Source organism: Rattus rattus, chromosome 1 (genome assembly GCF_011064425.1).
Source record: "Rattus rattus isolate New Zealand chromosome 1, Rrattus_CSIRO_v1, whole genome shotgun sequence".
Taxonomy (NCBI): Eukaryota; Metazoa; Chordata; class Mammalia; order Rodentia; family Muridae; genus Rattus; species Rattus rattus.
In genome coordinates, this window is record NC_046154.1 from 26,415,997 (window position 1) to 26,435,282 (window position 19,286).

Here is a 19,286-nt window from a genome sequence, read left to right on the forward strand (position 1 = left end):
CGTGGGCAACGAATGCGCTGAGAACGTCGATCTAACTACGGGCACCAGCGGTGCGAGAGTGGGGGATGGGCGCGCCGGGGCCAGCGGGCCCAGGGACCCCGGCCGCAGCGCGCGACACCGCCAGCAGGGGACGCCTCGAGACCGCAGAACTCGCACCCGGGGGCCTGACGTCAGCGCCCCGCTCGTTCGGGCTCCCGCTCTGGACTGGGCGCCAGTCCCGCTCCGCGCGGCGCTGCTCCGCTACCGCTCCCGCTCGCCTTGGGCTCCGGCTTCGGCTCCGGAGGCGTCGCCCCCCCAGCTACGGGTCTCCAGGACCCAGGCGGCGGCGCCCCAGCCATGGCCCGAGCTCAGGCTCTGGTCCTGGCGCTCACCTTCCAGTTCTGCGCGCCCGAGACCGAGACTCCCGCAGGTAAGCGCGCGCGGTCCCTCCAAGCTTATCCCGCGAGTGCCCGAGGGGCCGGAGATGGCTGGTCGCGGGTGTTGGAGTGCGGGACGTTCGGTCGCATGCTGTCTGTGGTCGCATGAGTGTCTGTGGCCTCTGTGTCTGTAGTTTGTGTGCAAGCTGAGGTTGAGTGTGTACCGCGGATGCGAGTGTGCTGGTGTGTCGCCTGCGTGGGGCACCGGGTGTGCGCTGGCTCATGCTTGTCCACGCTGCCAAGTGGGTTGTGGGTCTGAGTTTCTGTGGCTTGGCTAGAGTTGCGTTTGATACTGTGTTGCATTTGTAGGCTGTTTTGTATTCCCCAGGCGGGAGTGCTGGTGCTGGTGCATTTGAAAACCCGCGTGTTTGTTTATGCGTGTGCTGTGAGGGCTCTGTGGATCCTGCCCCAGTGTGGGCCCCGGAACGTGTGTATAGTGTGTGTGCGTGTGCAGTCGTGGGAACCGGGTTGGAACCTGTGTATCTGTGCGCTGTGCCCACGAGTGACCCTGTGGGAGTGTTTGGGGTGTACGGTGCTGTATGGGTCCGAGTGAATGTCAGAGATGCGGGGAATGCGTGTGGGGGAGCGTGTTTAGAGTGGATGTGAGTGTGTCGGTGAGCTATGGTTACGTGGCTAGGGACGCTGCGAGCTTGGGGTGCTCCTGGGCCGTGGTCGAGTGTGGCAGGGAACCGAGGGTGTGTGTGTGTGTGTGTGTGTGTGTGTGTGTGTGTGTGTGATAGCGCGCGCGTGTGCGTGGCGCACCGGGCCGGAACAAGTTGTCGCGGTGGCATCCCTCCGAGGCTGGGGCGGCCCTGCGGCTGGCGAGGGAAGGAAGGGGGAGAGACGCGGCTGTAGCCGCCGACTCCGACATTTCGGGCGGTTTGTTGTTTCGCAAGTTCCAAGCGGCGCTGGCTGGCGGCTGATCCCAGGCGGCGCCAGGGCCGCGGGGCGCCCGGGTGGGGAGGGCAGTGGGGCGCACCCGGTTGCGGGCGGGGCTGCGGCGTCGGGCCCCCCGCAAGGCCTGGCTGGAGGCCGCGGGACAGCGTCCCCATCGTAGCTCGCCAGAGGCGTTGGGGACGCCGCGGTCCCTGGGGACGCTGCCTGCGTCTGCTTTGCAACTTTGTGAGGCCTCCCGGCCAGCCGGGCGCGCGCGTGCGGACGTGTGTGTGCGCGTGTAAATGTGTGCGTGGGGCTCCCCCTCGGCCTGCGGTGTGATCGTGTGCCTGAGTGGGCTTTGGAGCCTGGTGTCCTATGAAGGGTGTGTGTGCATTCGTATGTCTGAATGTGTGTCCAGTGCCTGTGTCTGTGCGTCCGCGAGTGCATCGCATCGTGTGCTCTGTTGACGGAGTGTCCGTGTGCTTGTGTGTGTGCGTGGTCCACCATCCTTTCCTGAGGCCTGGACCTCAGGCCTCATCCCCTCCAGCGGGCGTGCGCCCGCTCTTTTCCAGGGTTTCCTCCTCCCCTGGCTCCCGCCACCCGGCGTGGGGTAGCTGGGAGCCGCCCCGGGTGGAAGCAGAGCCGAGACACGCGCTGCTGCCTTGGGCCGCCGGGAGAGAGACTCCAGGCCGCCTGCCCCAGACAGCGAGCCTCCGGGATCTAGTTCACGGCCCCGCCCCCGCTGGGCCGTCTCGTGAGCTGTCCTGGCCTTGCCTGGCTCAGCTTCAGTTTTGACCTCCTGGTATCTGCCTCTTAGACCTTTCTCAACCCCTCCCACCTTCCCCCACTTTGAGATCGAACCCTTTGCACTCCCCACCCCATCACCTTGATTGGAGAATACACGTGAGAGCCTCAATCACCACAGTAGTGGACTGTCAGGATCAACGTTTGAGAGTGAGACCTACTGCAGGTTATTCTCATTCCTGAGCCTCAGTTTCTCCGTTGGCTTCATGATCTTAATAATGATCGCGTATTACTTGGTAGAAGGTTAAGTCCCCTATCTGGGAATCAGAGAAGATGGGTTGGAGGGGGTGTGGTAAAGCCCTAGGGGCTAACTTGAAGCCAGGGGCAACATGGACTCAAATTCTGTCTCTGCTACTTGCTGTGTGTGACCTTGGGTAAGTCTCTTTACCTCTCAAGCTCCTGGCACCTTTGAAGCTCTTACGATTAGAGATCGATTCAGAAGCTCTGGGCAGAAGGGAGGTGGCAGCCCTCTGTCTTCAGTCTAGGGAGTGGATCCAGTTCCCGGCCTACCTCCTTAGTCACCCAGTGGGGGTCTGCGTAGGGTGTCTCTGTGCCGAGCACACCTGGCAGTAATTATCCCACTGTGCTCTGGCTCAATCTATCTTTTTGGTTGCTGGAATTGTGGGCATCAGGAATGAGGGAGAGGTGCCCTGTGGTTTCAGGTTAGGCAAAGAGGGCTTGTCAGGGCGGCCTTCTCTCTGGGGCTGACAAGGGAGGCTAGGCAGGAAGCCAGGAGGCTGGCCTGGATCCTAGGTCACACTGCCAGGCTGCCTCCTGCTTCTGTCCAGTGGCATCAGAGGTCCAGGACTGTACCCTGTTAGCTGGGGGCATGCTGCTATCCTCCAGGCTGGCCCTAACTGGGCTTGTGGTACCAGCTAGGTCAGCCAGAGTGACAGGAGCTTTGTGCCTTCCCTTTGTGTCTTGAAGTAACCTATGTCTCCTCCATCTTTCCTTTTTCTCCCTCCTCAGCCGTCGTCCACTTACAGAAAGACAGTAGCCTCTTCCTTCCACAGTGTCAGGGTTCTTCCTAAAATGCATGTTTTAAACCCCTCTTCCAATTCTCATCAAAGCTCCCCGTTACTTTCACAGTTAAAGTCTTTCCTTCTCAGCCCCATCAGTGTTCTAGTCTCTGCCTGGTCCACCTCATATTGTTCTGGGATCCTATGATCTGGCTAGCCTTATCTACCAGTAGCCCCTAAGTACCCACTACCCATGATCTCTTCTCTGCACCGTGCACAAACTGCTTTCTATCTGTGATTCCACAGTTTCCATTGTGAGCCCCTAGTTTGTTTCTCAGCTTAGATATCACTTCTTCATTGAAGCCTTTCTTGATTTTTCTCTGTTTGGGCCCAGGAGAGGGAAGGGAGAAGTTGATTAGGTTTTTATATTATGTTATAATTACAGTCTCTTGGTCCTGCCACCCTTACAAGATCAGGAGCTCTGTGAGGAAAGTCACCATGTACCTTCAAATGCACCAGGCACAAGGTCTGACTGAGCCTTTTAGTCCAAGTAAATGGCTGTGGCGTACTAGAATGAGTGAAACTGGGTGATACAGTTCAGTGCTGTAATCCAAGCCCTGGGAGAGGGGAGACGCTGAGGCAAGGGGATTGATTGCAAGTTTGAGGTCATCCTGAGTTGCACGGTGAATTCCATGCTAGTCAGGACAACTTTTCGTATTGAAAAAAAAAAAAAATGAATGAATGAATGGAGTCAAGCAGGTCAAATTCAGGGCTGGAGATGCCAGATGGGGGCGCAATGACTCCATTGAAGGCAGAAGGGAAGGAAGAGATTTTTTGTTTTTTTGTTTCCCTCGGTAAGAATCTGGAAGATTCTGCCGGTGGATGGTGTTATGTTGTGAAAAGGCCGAGTCCAGAAAGCGTCATCTGGGAGCTGTGAGTTAAAGAGGTTGAGTCTGGCAGAGACTGAAGGGAGAGGAGGGCTCTTGCAGAAGGGCCCCTCCCCCACAGACTGCTGCTGCCCCCCTCCCTGCCCTGGCCCCACCCCTAGCAGCTGGCTCAGCTTGTCCAATCCAGAGAGTTTCAGCCTACTGTGATCAGGACAACCGTTGGTGAGGCTTGGAGTCTCAACCGTTAGTCTGAACATCGGGAGAAGGGAGGAGGGAGGAGGGAGGAGGGAGGAGGGAGAAGGGAGGAGGGCCCATGTTAGGTGGACATTCCTCCAATCCTCAGTTGCAGATCTTGGGCTAGGTAGAGGAGACCACAGTCTCCCTCTTGGATCCTGAGGGTCTGTCCCTGAGCTGGAGAGACAGACAGAGAGGTATACAGGTGTTTTCCCGTGGCCTAGGCAGCCAGAGCAGGCGGGACATGCGTGTGTGTTTAGACATGTGTGTAAAATGCAGGGCAGGGGCACCGAGTCTGTGTATGCATGGCCTGTCAGGGTGTCGAGTTGCCTGGTGAGCTTGGTGTGGCTAGATCTGAGCTTGGAGTTGGGGAGAAACAGTTACTATGATGTATGGGGAGCCCCCAGCACTTCATTCCTGGGATGGTAGAGTTGTCTGGGTGGCTAGCTTCTCTGTGCCTCAGAGCGGGTGCACCTCTCCTAGGGTATGAGAATCTTGGGGTGCAGAGGATAGTCCAGTGGGTCTATAGGCTGGCGCCTCCAGGTTCTGTGGGCCCATAGCCATCAGTCCAGACCACCCTAAGCAACAGAGCCTTCCCCAGTGATAGCAATGCTCTTTCTTTGCAGTGGGGGCCTGTTACTCACATGTAAATTCCATTTAAATTAGGTACGATTAATTAAAATACTAATTTAGTCCATCGGTTGCAGTCGCCAAGTTTTGAGACATCAACTGTTACACATTGCTAGTCGTTGTCCCTCAGTAGAGGACATTCCCACACTTGTAGAATGTTCTGGGGACCGTCTAAAGGAGCGGTTCTCAACCTGTGGGTCTCGACCCCCTATCAGATATCCTGCATATTAGATATTTATATTGTGATTCACAACGGTAGGGAAATTACGGTTCTGAAGTGGCAGTGGATATAATTTTAGGGTTGGGGACACGACACGAGGAACTGTAGGAAAGGGTCGTCGCAGCGTTCGGAAGGTTGAGAAGCACTGGTCTAAAGAGACAAAGCCTACGGAGCTTTAGTGCGGCCTGGGCTCTGCAGAGAGTGGAGCTGGTGTGGGCAGACATGTGCTTTGCAGCTGCCCCATGCTCCCCGGCCCCCAACACTCTTCATTACATCCTACCTGTTCCAGTAGCTTCTCCTCTGCCTTGGGACCCAAGTGCCCTTTGTAAGGCTGTCACATGGCAGCCCAGGTAGCCCATTAGCCCATTCTCTAGGAATCAGCTTCCAATGTGTCATTTGTCCCTTAACTCCACCCCTACCCATCTGCTTTATAATCCAGAGCCTGCCTTGCCCTCTTGCTCTCTACCTGTTCCCATTCAGTGCCGTTTGCTGAGACGCTCCGCTCCTGCTGTCACCGGCACAGTAAAGCTGCCCTGTTCCCACCCACTGAATGTGGCAGCGGGTGGACAGTTCTCCTAAGGCTGGCACGATGACCATAAGCTGCCTTTCTAAGTGGTGGGGCCCCCCTGAGGCGGCCACCTCTGAAAATGCTGTGCCCGTGTTGACCCCTGGGGGGATCTTGAATAGATTTCTACCACATAGAGCTCAAGACTTAGACCTGGACCCAAAGGGGAGAAGAGAAAGGCACTTGGGGTGGGTGTGGGTCATTGTTGAGGTTTGAAGGAGAAGCTAGAGAAAGGATTGGAATGGAATAGTGGGAAGTGGGCTTGGGGATACCTGTAAGGAGGACCTCAATCAGGCTAGAGGGGCAGGTCTGGAGCTGAGGGTGCGACGGGGGTCTGGGGGTAGCCATGATGGTGATATATGTGAGCTTGGGACAGCTGCCATGAGATAGGTGGTGTCGGAGGAATGACTAGGTTGAGGGGCAGCTGGGGGATACCCAGTAGGCAGATGAAAGGTAGCCAGGGAGACTGATGACAACTGAGAGGGGGCAGAAACCTGAAAGAGTGGGATGCATGTTGTTCAGAATGGGCGTGTGTGTTTGTTCATGCGTGCGGATCCTTCTGGTTGAGGACATGTGTGTAAGTAAATGCGTGTTTTGGCCTAGAGTGTTATGCGGGGTTGGAACACAGGCTTCAAGACCACAACATCTGAGTTCTTATCCCAGTTCCAGTGTTTCTAGCTGTGTGACATCTGGGTGGATAATGACCTCTCTGGGTCTTGGAGTGATCCTACTTGGGAGATGAGGATGGAGATGTCCCACAGTGCCCAGGATGATGGGATGCGTTTTATATTTGGACATATTTAATCTAGAACATATCCTGGTGCATAGCGAGTGCCACGGGAGTGTGGATTATTCTTAAATATGTGTGCGTGAGTGTTTGCAGGCCTCCTGTGGGCTTGGAAAAGATCGCTCTTGGCTCTGATGAAGTCCAGGCCTGGTGAAAGGTGATGGTGGTTTTGAGGGAGGATCCAGGCTTGTTGGGGACGATCCTCCCCCCGCCATCTGCCTTCTGTTCACCCCACATGTTGTACCAGGTTCTAATCTAATAGGCCCTCCCTCTGTCTCTCCTGTCCTGCCTCATACTGCCCTACACTGGGCTGGGGGCCAGGTGATGCACTGTAATTGTCCGAACGATTTTCAGTAGAATCCAAGCCCATTGTCTGCCTGCCAGTACAAAGGCCTTGTCAGAGAGGAAGGCCTGGGGAGTGTGCTGAGTTCCTTACTGCCTTGTCCTGCGGTCAGGTGAGCGGCAGTGCCTTCGTCCTGCGCCCTTGAATCTCTGAAAGATGTTGGAGGATGGGGAGAATGATGGTGGACAGAGGCCCACAGGATAGTGGAAGCCGGATTGGCCCCTGTCTCACAGGCAGTTCAGCGTGGCAGACTCAGCCACGGACTCCCCGCCAGTATGACCCCCAGAGACTTCTACTGTGCCTCCCATGGCACCTTCGAAATGTACCTACGTCTGTCGCACAGTAGCCAGAGGCACTGTATCTCTGGCCTGGTTGCTCCGGGCGAGTGCTGTCTGGGGGTTTCTGGACCTGGTGTCCCTTGTACTTCTCTGTGACTCAGCCTATGCTGTGGCGACTGCTGTTGCGATGCTCTGTGACTTAGGGATGCTGGGCCACAGTGATATGGGGTTTCTCTGGAGTTTCCGCATACTCCCACTTCTGCAGCATCCTGCTGATCAGAACCTCCGTCCTGCAGCTGCTTGCCATGTATGAAACCCGCTCTGCTGGATACCAGGGTTACATCAGGATTGAAGCCCCTTCTGCGTGTCTGGGTGGAGATGCCTCCCATGGCACCAGGCCTGAGAGCATGGCTTTCTAGAACTACTCTCTCTGCACGTTTACCTTAAGAGCAGTCTGTCTCATCAGGCATGTAGACTCACCTGGGCTTTGGGCAAAGTACCTCACGGGGCAGCTCACTCCCAACACATGGCCTACTGCCCTTATACTGTACGTTGGCACCTGGTGTGCCCATTGTTTGCAGTGGGCATCTGCATGGCCCTGGCCATTCAGATCCTCTCATTTCTAGGCACAGCTCCTCTACATGCTGCCATCTCGTTTCAGGAACACAGTATACATCGCCTCATTGTCTCTCCCCTTCACTCTACCTCACTGGATTGCGTCTAACGGCTCAGCCGCCACCCCGCACCACAGCTGTCCCTGTGTTAGCTCAGCTTCTCCACTGAGTGTATCACAATGGAGGTGTCCAGTTTTCTGTGGCTAGCACCAGGAGGGCCACAATTCTGTGTGTCCTCAAGGCAGCACATTTCTGCTTCATACTGCACATACTTGGGGACTCTTTGCTGGTCTTGGGGACAGTTTGAGGTTTGCATTGCCTCTGACCAGCACAGGACCCGCCACCCAGAGAGTCAACCTGCACCTGTTCTCTGTAGGGTTGCGTTGTGTGACTTTTCCTGGGGAGACGTGAATTAACACTGTTCACAGACCAAAGACAGGATTCCGTCCAAGTCTAGGTTGCTGCGTGGAGTTTAACGGGGTTGGTTCCTTGCAGAAACACTGGTAGTTCAAAAGCAACCGCATTTAGGAAAAGCCCACCCCTGCATGGGGAATGACTCTTGAGAGCCTCACCCCTGGCAGCTTGCGGGAGAGAGCCTTCTCTCTCCAGGAGCTGTTACTGCTTACATAACCTTGGAGAAGGTCTCTTGAATCCTGGAACTTCCCAAGCTCTTCAAAGCCCTCTAAGTTGTGTGACTGTCCCCTCTCCCCACTCCCTCCAAAAGGGGATGGTTCCATTGAGAGGAAATGGCTTCCAGCCAGGTTGTGAGAACTCCACTGAGTTTCCAGACCCAGAGTCCTTGAACTGAATCCACTGTGCCACGGGGCGTCATCACTGTCATCACGGCGCTTTGGTTTTGTGCCACCGCTCAGCCATCCCTGGAGTCTGCACACACCCGCCTCCCAAAGGCTACGTTCAGTTTCTGTTCAGGACTAGATTGCCATTCCCGTGCTTGGCTCTGCAGCCTGCGGATCAGAACCTCCGTCCTGCAGCTGTCCTGCCATGCACTTTCCATGCGGCTCCATCCTTTCCTTCCTGTATCCCTGCACCGGCTGCCTGCCTATGGTGGACTGACCCTTTCTATGAGGAGGCTCCTGTTCTGTACCAGGTCCTATGCTGGTGACAGGAGCAGAAGAAAGGCTTGAGCCTACCACACCCTCCACTCTGCCACAGTCCCACATGGCGATATATACCCAAGATGAATGTGGTTCCATTCACACTGCACAGCCCTGACCAGCTCTACTATGCCTAGCAGATGTAAGTGCTGTGTGTGTGTGTGTGTGCGCGCGCGCGCGCGCGCGTGCGCGCGTGCCTTCACGTGTGCACGTGCTGTGTGTGCTCTGCAGCCTTGCACAGAGTTACAGGATTCTGTCTGTTGCACTCTGTATCTCTAGCCCACACTACATGGTGGCACATGGCCCTCCCTCTGCATGGAGCCTGTCACACACCTGAACTGCTTTAGCCCACAGTGTCTTTATCTGGCTGTGGTGTAGGGCAGGGGATCTGTGTGTTCTTCCCACTGTACTTCTGCACAGTGAGACCCTCCCCTTATCTCCGGGGTCCAGCCCTGGACCGACAATTTGGCAGCACTCTCGTCAACTCTGAAATTCATGGTCTGTGGTGGCCCTAGAGATGGGGAAAGGATTTGCTGCGAGTTCCTCAGTTGCAGATGGCTTCCTTCCATACTCAATGAAGATAACAGGAGGTTGGCTCTTCCAGGCTCTGTGTTGGCTTCTTAGGTGGTTTCAGCTTTGCCTGTGGCCAGCCCTTGGTGGTCTTGTTGCTTGCGGAACTCTGTGTGGTTTTATAGGTGTTTTGCTGCCAGCCATACTGTGCTTCCTGCCAGTTACTCAGGGTTCTGGTAGTCGGCTCCGAATGCCAGACCTCCATTTAGACGTCTATACTATACTATATTATACTATACTATATCATACTATACTCTATTCTATACCGTATACTATATGTAGTCTGTAGTCTGTAGTATATAGTATAGAGTTTATACTATATGCTATGGAATTCTAGGCTATAGTCACATCCTTGAACTTAGTGCAGCTGTGGATGCTTGGCCAGCTAGGATCTTGGTGTTACTAAGTCTGGGCAGAGTTGGCCAACTGTTATATACAGCGCTTGGGGATGGGCTTCAAAGGCCTAAGAGTAGTCCCTGACTTTAGGAAGGGAGGTAAGAGCTAAGGAGGCCTGCTATGCAGCCAGAGTTAGGCAGACCATCTGGGACAGGGCTGAGTTGGGCAAGCATGCCCAGGGTCGAATTCAGTGACCTACAAGAGCGAGGAATCGTGAAATAGACTGGCATTGTTGGGTTTGTATACGGGGTCCCTAGGCTAGGGTTGGGTTGTGCCTGGCAGTGTGAGGTCCGCTTGTCTATTTACAATCTGCCTGGAGAAGTTTTGTTTCTTCTGGGGCTACCCCTGGGAACTGGACATTTTGTTGACAAAACAGAGAGAATAAAAATCTCATCGCAAACAAGCTCTGTTTACTCAAGGTCTTCGGAAAACATATGGCTGCAGGTACGGTAGGCCCAGACCATATCTTTTGTCTGCCCTGGCTAGAAGAGGACAGACAGGCTGATGCAACACACACACACACACACACACACACACACACACACACACACACACACACACACGCACATCTCTCCCTCTCTCTCTCTCTCTCTCACACACACACACATGCACACATACACCCCTCGTGCACACACCCCCCACGCACACTCTTCCTGCCCTATACAAATACCCACCTCCCCCAGGCTCGTGCCCACCCTAGAATGCTCGCTTTCCCCCAGGATACTCCATTTGATGTTATTACTCGTACTATTACTGTTGGTTTATTGGAGATAGGGTTTCATGGAGCCTAGCCTCACCTGCAACTCCTTTATGGTGCCAAGGAAGACCCCCAACCTGATCCTCATGCCTACCCCTCCTTCTCTGAGCCTGGGATCAGAGGGGCCCACCACACGCAACGGAAATCAGAGGCATAGCCCCTGTTCCTACTTCACTGAGGAGCTGAATGGGGCCTGGTCTAGAGACCCAGGGCTAAGGGTGACCAGAGATCAGTGAGAAGGGGTCACGCTGTCTAATAGTCATGAGAGATCATCCTGACTGTGGTCAGAGAAGGCAGGTCCCATGATAAGTCATGAAGGGACCCAGGAGCACAGCAGAACTAAGATATAGATTCTCTGATCTTCCAGTTGTCCTGTCAAATGGTCACAAACACACACACACACACACACACACACACACACACACACACACACACACACACCACACGGGGTGGGGAGGTAAGACCTCCCTGGGGGGACCCCTCCCAGGCTTCTCTAGAGGTTGCTGGTCCCTGACATCATCCAGCCTCGAGCCTGCCGGATGTGGATAAGCCGTCCCCCTTCTTCCCAAATTGTGGTTGACGGTTGCTCAGGCAACCGCCTGGCCAGATTGGGGAGATTAGCAGAGGAATGTTGCTGGGCAAGTTGGAGCTGGAGCCCGGGGAGCATTGGGGTCCCGTATTGATTCAACCCACCCTCCCTGAGAGCGCGCTGCAGAGATGAGGTACCCAGAGAGGGGCCTTGTCTCCTGCCTAACTTAGTGCCTCAGAACTAGAATTGGTCTGGGGAAAGTGTGTGTGTGCACACGGGCATGGGCACACACATGACTCACGTGCATACTGTTTGTATCCAGGATGCTGGCTCAGGGCCCCCGCCGTCCCCCTTTACTACAGTTTCTGACCCCAGGCTCCACCAGGAGCCACAGCATGTCCTAGCTTGGTGCCCAGTTCCCTCCTGACCTTGTTGTGCTCTGGAAAAGCCACCTGCTTGACCGTCAGAATCCAGGCATTCTTTGCTTCAGCACCTCCTGTGGCGCCCCAGTTCAACTCCTCACCCTGGCATCCAAGGTCTTTTAGGAACTGGCCTCAGTCTCCTGTTTCCCATCATGTCAGTCAACCCCTTTGCTGGGGACAAACCAGGTTTCCCTTCTTCCTCCCTTCACTTCCTTCAGATTAGACCACCTCCCTGTGCTGACAACCCGTTTCCTACCTTTAACCTTCATCCTTCTCAGCTTCCGTTTTCCCACCTTGGCTCAGGTTAGGAAGCTGCCCAAAGCAAGATCTTTCTTTTTCTCCCTGAACCCCTTCCCCAAGTGGGGGAATCAAACCTAGGGCTTCACGCATGCTGGGCAAAGTTCCTCTATGACTGAACTCCACCCCATCCTGCCTCCCAGCCCTTAATCATTCTTGTGCCTCTCAGGGTGCCCATCACCCATCATTGTGCATCACATTGTCTGGGGAGATCAGCCTTGAGTGTGAAACTAAATCGGAATCTTATTTTGTGTCTACTTTCATTGGATAGACAGGTGATTTTAATTGTGTCCTCTGCTCACACCAGCCGTGTGGCCCCTGGTCATTTCTAATCCATTATTTTGACAGCAATAACAATGTCACTTTGTAAACGCTGGTTGGGCAAGGTAGGTAGTCAGGGCAGGCGGGGGTGGTGATTTGCGCCCCCTTTGTGGTGGTGCTGAAGCCCTGGCAGGAGGAACTGGCTGTTCCTATCTCTGGGAGAGCTGGGGTGGGGGTGGGGGTGAGAGTGAGATGGGGCTCCCTTTGGGAGATGTTCTCTAAGAGATGAAGTTGAACTGGGCCTGGCCCCAGGGCTGACTATGGATTAGTGAGAATGGTCACTCTGGCTAAGAGGTCATCCTGACTGGTCATATAGAGAGGGCATCTGGTGGAGGGCAGGAGTCAGTGAGTCTGGAGGCCACTGACATTTGCCTGACATTTAGGGAATATGGATAAGACTGGAATCACTGTGGCCAGGCACAGTCAACGGGGAGCCACTCTGGCTAAGGTCAGTCACCTGGGGGGATCATGTAATTGTGGTCAGGAGGTTGAGTTGTTCTAGTAGAGACCCCAGTTCGGCTGTTAGTCTGAGGTCAGTAAGCTCTGGATAGGATGGGAGGCCTGTCTGGTCTTGTGCCTGGCTCAGGATTGTTGGGAAGAAACCACAGGGCTGGTTACCTCAGGCCTGACAGGGGCCTGGAGGAGATGCCTGGGGCAACTACTTTGCCTTTGTGTGGGAACTAAAGGGGCCTGACTCCAGCCAGAGATCTAAATCTTCCTTTTTTCTATAGTCTGTCCCTGTGATTGGCTGGGACCTCCATGGACAGGAAGTAAGCACCTCCCTCACCTGGAAGACCACACTCTGGCCACCCTTTCTTTCTGTGCCACCCTTTGCTTTTTGCAAAGGGTGAGCTGGGGCCCTTCCAACAAAGATGACATTAAAACTCACTTACCTCATGCCTCAGGGCACAGCGCTGACTGGAGCTTTTCAGACAAAGAGACACAAAGCACTGTGGGGTTCCCTGCACCAATTCCCTCACTACCCTGTCTGCCTGGTGTGGGCTGACACACACATCTGATTGTTTCCGATTCTCTGGAGGGGTTTAAAGAGTTGAGAGGCCCCAACGGTGAGGAGCTCAGTCATGCCTAATTCTGCCTGTGTGCTTTCATGTGTCATCTTACAGGGCCGGTGGAAACATGCAAACAGGTGTAACGCACACAGTCAGTCCTCAAAGGGAAGGCACTTGTCTGCCCTGACTGCCACTCACCTGCTGGCTTACAACTGTCCTGCCCTCTTCTTCTTAAGACCCAGGAGCAGCTCCTTCTGTCTGTCCTTCTCATATTTCTAGGGAGTGTGAGCTTTGGTAGGGCATGGGTTCAAATCTGGTTTCTTTTCCTCATCCAGGGGGAACCAGTATCATGCCTCTTTGTTAGGGATGGCAAACAGCAAAGCCAAGACTGAATCCCAAAGTCTGTCCCACGTCTGTCCCACATCTTCAGTGTCCACCACTGAGCTACTATTGTATTGTGCCGAGGGCAAAGGCCTTCGTTTCTCAGATCCTGTCACCTCCTCTACCAAGTTCAGATTACTATTCTTGATCTCCAGTCACCAGAATTAACATCCTCCCGTCAAACATGGGCTCAACCCACAAAGGACCTCCCTGTGTCACATCCCTGGGGACAGAGATCTAAGTTGATTGACTTTGGGCCACGGCTGAGTGAATTCCTTTGGTGTCTCTCTCATTGTTACTGGACACAGAAAGCGACATTCTGCATTTGGTGCTTAGCATCAGGCTATGCTGGACCTCCATTTTACAGGCCAGTAAAATGGGACAAATCTAGTGCTGACCTTGGAGGCTGGCTTGAGGCTGTATGATGCAACACGAATGATGGTTGTTTTTAAGGAGAGCCCTGATGGATAGTTGAGCTGTTGGGAATCCTGGGAAGTGATGGGGTATCCTAAGATGTGATGGGATATCCTGGGAAGTGATGGAGTATCCTGGGAAGTGATGGGGTATCCTGGGAAGTGATGGGGTATCCTGGGATGTAATGAGGTATCCTGGGATGTGACGGGGTATCCTGGGATGTGATGGGGGATTCTGGGAAGTGATGGGGTATCCTACGATGTGATGGGGGATCCTGGGAAGTGATGGGGTATCCTGGGATGTGATGGGGGATTCTGGGAAGTGATGGGGTATCCTGGGATGTGATGGGGTATCCTGGGATGTGATGGGGTATCCTGGGAAGTGATGGGGACAAGCCAATGCAAAGTCTTGGTATTGGTAAGGGACAATGAGGGGAGGGTGTTAGGGTGCAGGAGGGTAGGAGAACTTTGTTAGTTGGAGGGAAGAGTGTAGCCTGAACAGAAGGAGGGGACAGCGGGGGGACCTGAAGCCTTGTGTTGGGATCCTCATGGTCAGTGGCCTTGCCTGAGCGTAACCAACCAGGCCCTATCCTCACAGCTGGCTGCACCTTCGAGGAGGCGAGTGACCCGGTTGTGCCCTGCGAGTTCAGCCAGGCTCAGTATGATGACTTCCAGTGGGAGCAAGTACGGATCCACCCTGGCACCCGGACCCCTGCAGACCTGCCCCATGGTGAGCCTACTGTCCATCAGTATTATTCTCTCCTTCCAGTTCTTCTCTAGCTCTTTCTCAGGGTCTCCTGCTCTTTCTGGGACTTGATACCTAGGAGAGATGACATGGGGTCTCTGGACATACCTCTGCCCTCTTCTTGGGAACTCTGGACCCTTCCCAACTTCGACTTAATGGTGTACGCTTCAGCACTAGACTGGGAGTCTGGAGGCTAAGTGTAGATTCTAGTACTGGTCTCCTACTCAAATGATGGCCTTGAGAGCACTCATTCCAGAATCATGAAGACGTGGGTTCAAATCCTGGCCCACCATCTTACCTGCTCAGTGACCTCCAATAAGCTGCTCAACTTCTCTGAATCTTTGTTGTTTTGATTGTGAAATGGCAGAACAGTGGCCCATAGGACAGGGTACAGAGGTGGCACACAGGGTGTCAGTTGTATAGACGCCATTGTTGAGGACACTTTGAGAGTGCCTGGCCACTAGTGGCCCTCCTTACTGGGTACAGAATCAACTAAAAATTACCAGAATAGATGTGAAGCAGGAAGATCACATGTTTGAGGCTAGCCTGGGCTACTTGGTGAGATACTACCCCAAAATTAAACTGGAAGAAAAAGGAAAAGAAGGCTGAAGAGGTGGCTCAGTGGTTATAAGCACTAGCTGCTTTTTCAGAGGACCTGGGTTCAAGTCCCAGTACTACATGGCAGCTCACAACCAGCTCCAGTTCCAGGGAATCCAGTGCCTTCTCCCAGCTTCTTAAGGAATTGCACATATTTGGTACACAAACATGTAGGCAAAACACCCAAATATATAAAATTTAAAAACATATGTTGTCTTAGTTAGGGTTTTACTGCTGTGAACAGACACCATGACTAAAGCAACTCTTATAAGGACAACATTTAATTGGGGCTGGCTTACAGGTTCAGAGGTTCAGTCCATTATCATCAAGGCGGGAACATGGCAGCATCCAGGCAGGCCTGGTGCAGGCAGAGCTGAGAGCTCTACACCTTCATCTGAAGGCGGCTAGCAGAATATTGACTTCCAGGCAGCGAGGATGATGGTCTTAAAGCCCACGCTCACAGTGACACACCTATTCCAACAAGGCCACACCTCCTAATAGTGCCACTCCTTGAGCCGAGCATATACAAACGATCATATATGTATTTTTAAAAGGAAAAAGGATAAGAGAGATGGAGGCCAAATGAGCAGGTTTCTTACTGTTGAAGTATTGTAGGATAGACTGAGGCAACGTCAGAACAGAGAGCCAGAGTCTCCCTCCTGTGTCCTGTTATAGAGGTGACCCAGGGCCTTGGCTGTTCAACTCCCAGCATAGCCAACATGGCATCTGCTGGCAAGTGTAGGCCAGGGAAGTAGCGGTTCTTAGTGGTGGGAGGACTAGTAGCTTTAGGTGAGGGATCCCTTGGGGCTGGTTGGCGCTGTCTGGCGCTGACTGGCTCTGGCTGGACTCTGGAAGCAGACTTGACTTCCACTGTGGCCTTCCCCACCTCTCTGGTCACTGTCCCTCTGTGTCACTCTGGGTGTGTTTCTTCAAGGTCCTCCATCCTCGTATATGTTTTAGAGGCATCGCTGTTTGGCTTGTCTGAGGGGGATGCATAAAGGTACCCACCCTGCATTGTCTCTGTGTGACCTCTGTGCACCCTCAGACCCAGCCATTCATTCCAGGTCTTAGTAGGCGCTCAGGTAAAAGAATCTGTCATAAATTCATGTTTTCCAGAGCTGTGGTCTTCACCTCTTCTTCCTTGGTGACTCCGGGAAGAGCTAGGTCTAAGGGGAGGGGTGAGCTTGGTGGATAGTCAGTCTAGGGGGAAGTCCAGGTGGACAGGGACTCAGAGGAGAGCCAGGGGGAGAAAAGAGAGCCCTGGGGATGGGGGTGGAGGGGTGCATGTCAGAGCAGGGAGGGCTGCAGGGGACAGAGGAGGAGGCAAGAAGGTGTCACACTGGAAGAGGGAGCTACCTTAGGGGAGAGAAGAGTCCACAGGAGCTGGCTAACAAGTGTCTGGCTAGGGTGTGTCCCTTTTAGGGTCCCAGTGAGGATAGGGCTGTCCTTTGCTACCCCTGCAGGACACAGGCAGCAGCCACCTTCCCAGAGCTCCAGGCTCACGGAGATGAAAGAGATTCCTTTACTGAGTCTCTGGGGAGCCCTCCTGAGCAGGCTCTGAATGTGCTGTCAGCCAAGTCTGGGAGGAGGCAGCACCCAGTGGCTGCTGTGCAAGGGTGGCTTTGGGCCTCTCCTTGGCATCTGCATCCCTCTCACCCTAAGGGAAGCCATAATCCCCAGCCAGGTTCTGAGCCATTCCCCACCATCTCCATAACACATGGAGGATCTTCTGGTTGGAACCTGGGGTGTTTGTGTCGGAATCCGGTGTGGGTGGGAAGGGAAGTTAATCCTTTCATTCAGTCTGTCCTACATATTCATCAAGCTTGGGCTCAGGAGCCTGCATGTGAGGACACAGCAAAGGCCTGAGGCATGACAGGTTGGTAGCAAGACTGTCACAGGCTTTATGAATGATCAGAGCCAGAGGCAAGCACACGGTGTGGGGTTGGGGGTTGGGGTGGGCATGGGGGAGCATGTGAGGCTTTGGAATCAGTGACATCAGGGGACTGGCCCTGTGATGTATGTCCTAATCCCCAGGATGGCACAGAGAGAAAGTGATGACTTATGGGTGGTGAAGGGCCACGTGGGTTTTGACAAGGCTGAGTTTGTGTTTTTTTCCTGTCCTGGCCCTCTCCTCTGGGAAACAGACCATGGTGGAGGGGAGGGGTCGGCCCCATGTGAGAACTTAAGACCCCAAATCCTTGATTCCTGGTGGCTGCTTCTTCTGAGTGTGACCTTGGCTTCCTCTAAGTTCTCCTTGTCTCCTTTTTCTTCTTTCTTTCTCTCCAGGTGCCTACTTGATGGTTAATGCTTCCCAGCATGCTCCAGGCCAGAGGGCCCATATCATCTTCCAGACCCTGAGCGAGAACGACACCCACTGTGTGCAGTTCAGCTACTTCCTGTATAGCCGGGATGGGCACAGCCCAGGCACCCTGGGCGTCTATGTGCGTGTGAACGGGGGCCCTCTGGGCAGTGCCGTGTGGAATATGACTGGATCCCACGGCCGTCAGTGGCACCAGGCTGAACTGGCTGTCAGCACCTTCTGGCCCAATGAGTATCAGGTGGGCTGGGTTTAGTCAGTGGTCTGCTTGCTTGGGTTCGGAGATAAGGGCAGGGGCAGGCCACCCTGATGTCAGACTAGGCTGGGATTAATATCTGTTCAGCATCAGGAGTCAATCTGGGGTGGAGTTTGGAGTAGTCTGGGGTCAGTGTGGGTACAGAGTCAGAGGCCAATGTCGAGGGTGAGTTGGAACAGGACTCAACTGGAAATTCTGTCTGACTAGAATTCTGCTGCTTTGAGGGAGTTGTCAGAGTTGGGATGAAACTACCAGCCTTAACTGTGACTTTACTTTCTCTGCCCACAGCCCTGAACCAGCTGGCTTGGTAGTGAGGGTCTGTGTGAGCAGGGCTGGCACTGAATGTCGGAGAGAGGTCTGGTTGGGGCCCAAGCTGGGCTAGAGGGATATCACTTTGACAATTGGCCTCCCATTCCCTCAGGTGCTGTTTGAGGCTCTCATCTCCCCAGACCATAAGGGCTACATAGGCTTAGATGACATCTTGCTATTCAGCCATCCCTGCGGTGAGTCCCAGTCCACCCCACAGAAGGAGGAGGGTAACCTTGGCTCCTGCCTGCAGGGCATGCAGGCCCAGCTCATGCTGGGGCTCTGCCTGTTTTCCCCACAGCGAAGGCCCCTCACTTCTCCCGCCTTGGAGACGTGGAGGTCAATGCGGGCCAGAATGCATCCTTCCAATGCATGGCAGCAGGCAGAGCTGCAGAGGCAGAACGCTTCTTCCTGCAGGTGAGGGCGCCCCACATAGACTTGGCTCAGGAAGGTAGCCGAGGACCTTTCGCCTCCTCAGCTTGGTTCCCTTTTGGGGTTTTGAGTCCTCTCTTCATCCGCCAGCATCTGTCCACACTGTGTCTTGTCTCCCCTAGGCTGTGCTCTGCTAGCTGGGATCCCCTTAACCCCAGGGTGGAGGCCTGTACCAGCATCCTCAATAGGGACTCGTATACACTGCCAGGCTGGAATGCTTCCTGACTCTCCCATCCCCTTTTCTCTTTAGCGGCAGAGTGGGGTGCTAGTGCCTGCGGCTGGGGTGCGGCACATCAGCCACCGTCGCTTCCTGGCCACTTTTCCACTGGCCTCTGTAGGCCGCTTCGGAGCAGGATCTGTACCCGTTGTGTGTCCCAGGCCCCGCGGTGCTGGAGTCTCCAACTGCAGAGCTCATCGTCCAAAGGTCAGCGGATTGACCTGAGGAAGACCCGAGGGAGGGGCTAGGATAGGAGTCTGTAGGGTTGTGCACGAGGAGCTAGCTCCTTAGAAGACTTGGTGGGTCCCAGGGCAGGTTTAGCCCAACGCTTAGTAGCAGCTTGAGAGACCTGGGAGGATGAGAGGGTCTCGTGATGGGGACGGAGTAGGTTGCCGAGTTAGTTTCTAGCTGTGACTTGAACAGTGTCGCCCGGCTGAGGGATGGGCTGGCCGCATAAGAAGAGGACACAGGGAGTGGGGCTGTATCTCCGTGCACCTTTCAGGTGATAACCCAACCAGTGTGCTGAGATTCCCCAGGCTTGAGAGTTCGGAGTGGGCGTGGCTGAGTTATGGAGTTCTAGGGCCAGTGGCTT

The 19,286-nt window shown here is 54.3% G+C and overlaps 1 protein-coding gene across 1 annotated transcript in view; it reads left to right on the forward strand.

Annotated features, from left to right (window-relative positions):
• The first annotated feature begins 226 nt into the window (after window positions 1-226).
• Window positions 227-19,286, forward strand: part of Ptpru (protein tyrosine phosphatase receptor type U) — a 74,097-nt gene continuing 55,037 nt past the window's right edge. Inside the window, 7 exon segments of the mRNA XM_032896923.1 lie at window positions 227-409; window positions 14,423-14,554; window positions 17,453-17,724; window positions 18,161-18,242; window positions 18,347-18,462; window positions 18,728-18,879; window positions 18,881-18,901. Of these exon segments, the coding sequence (XP_032752814.1) occupies window positions 337-409; window positions 14,423-14,554; window positions 17,453-17,724; window positions 18,161-18,242; window positions 18,347-18,462; window positions 18,728-18,879; window positions 18,881-18,901 (848 nt within the window). The 5' untranslated portion in view covers window positions 227-336.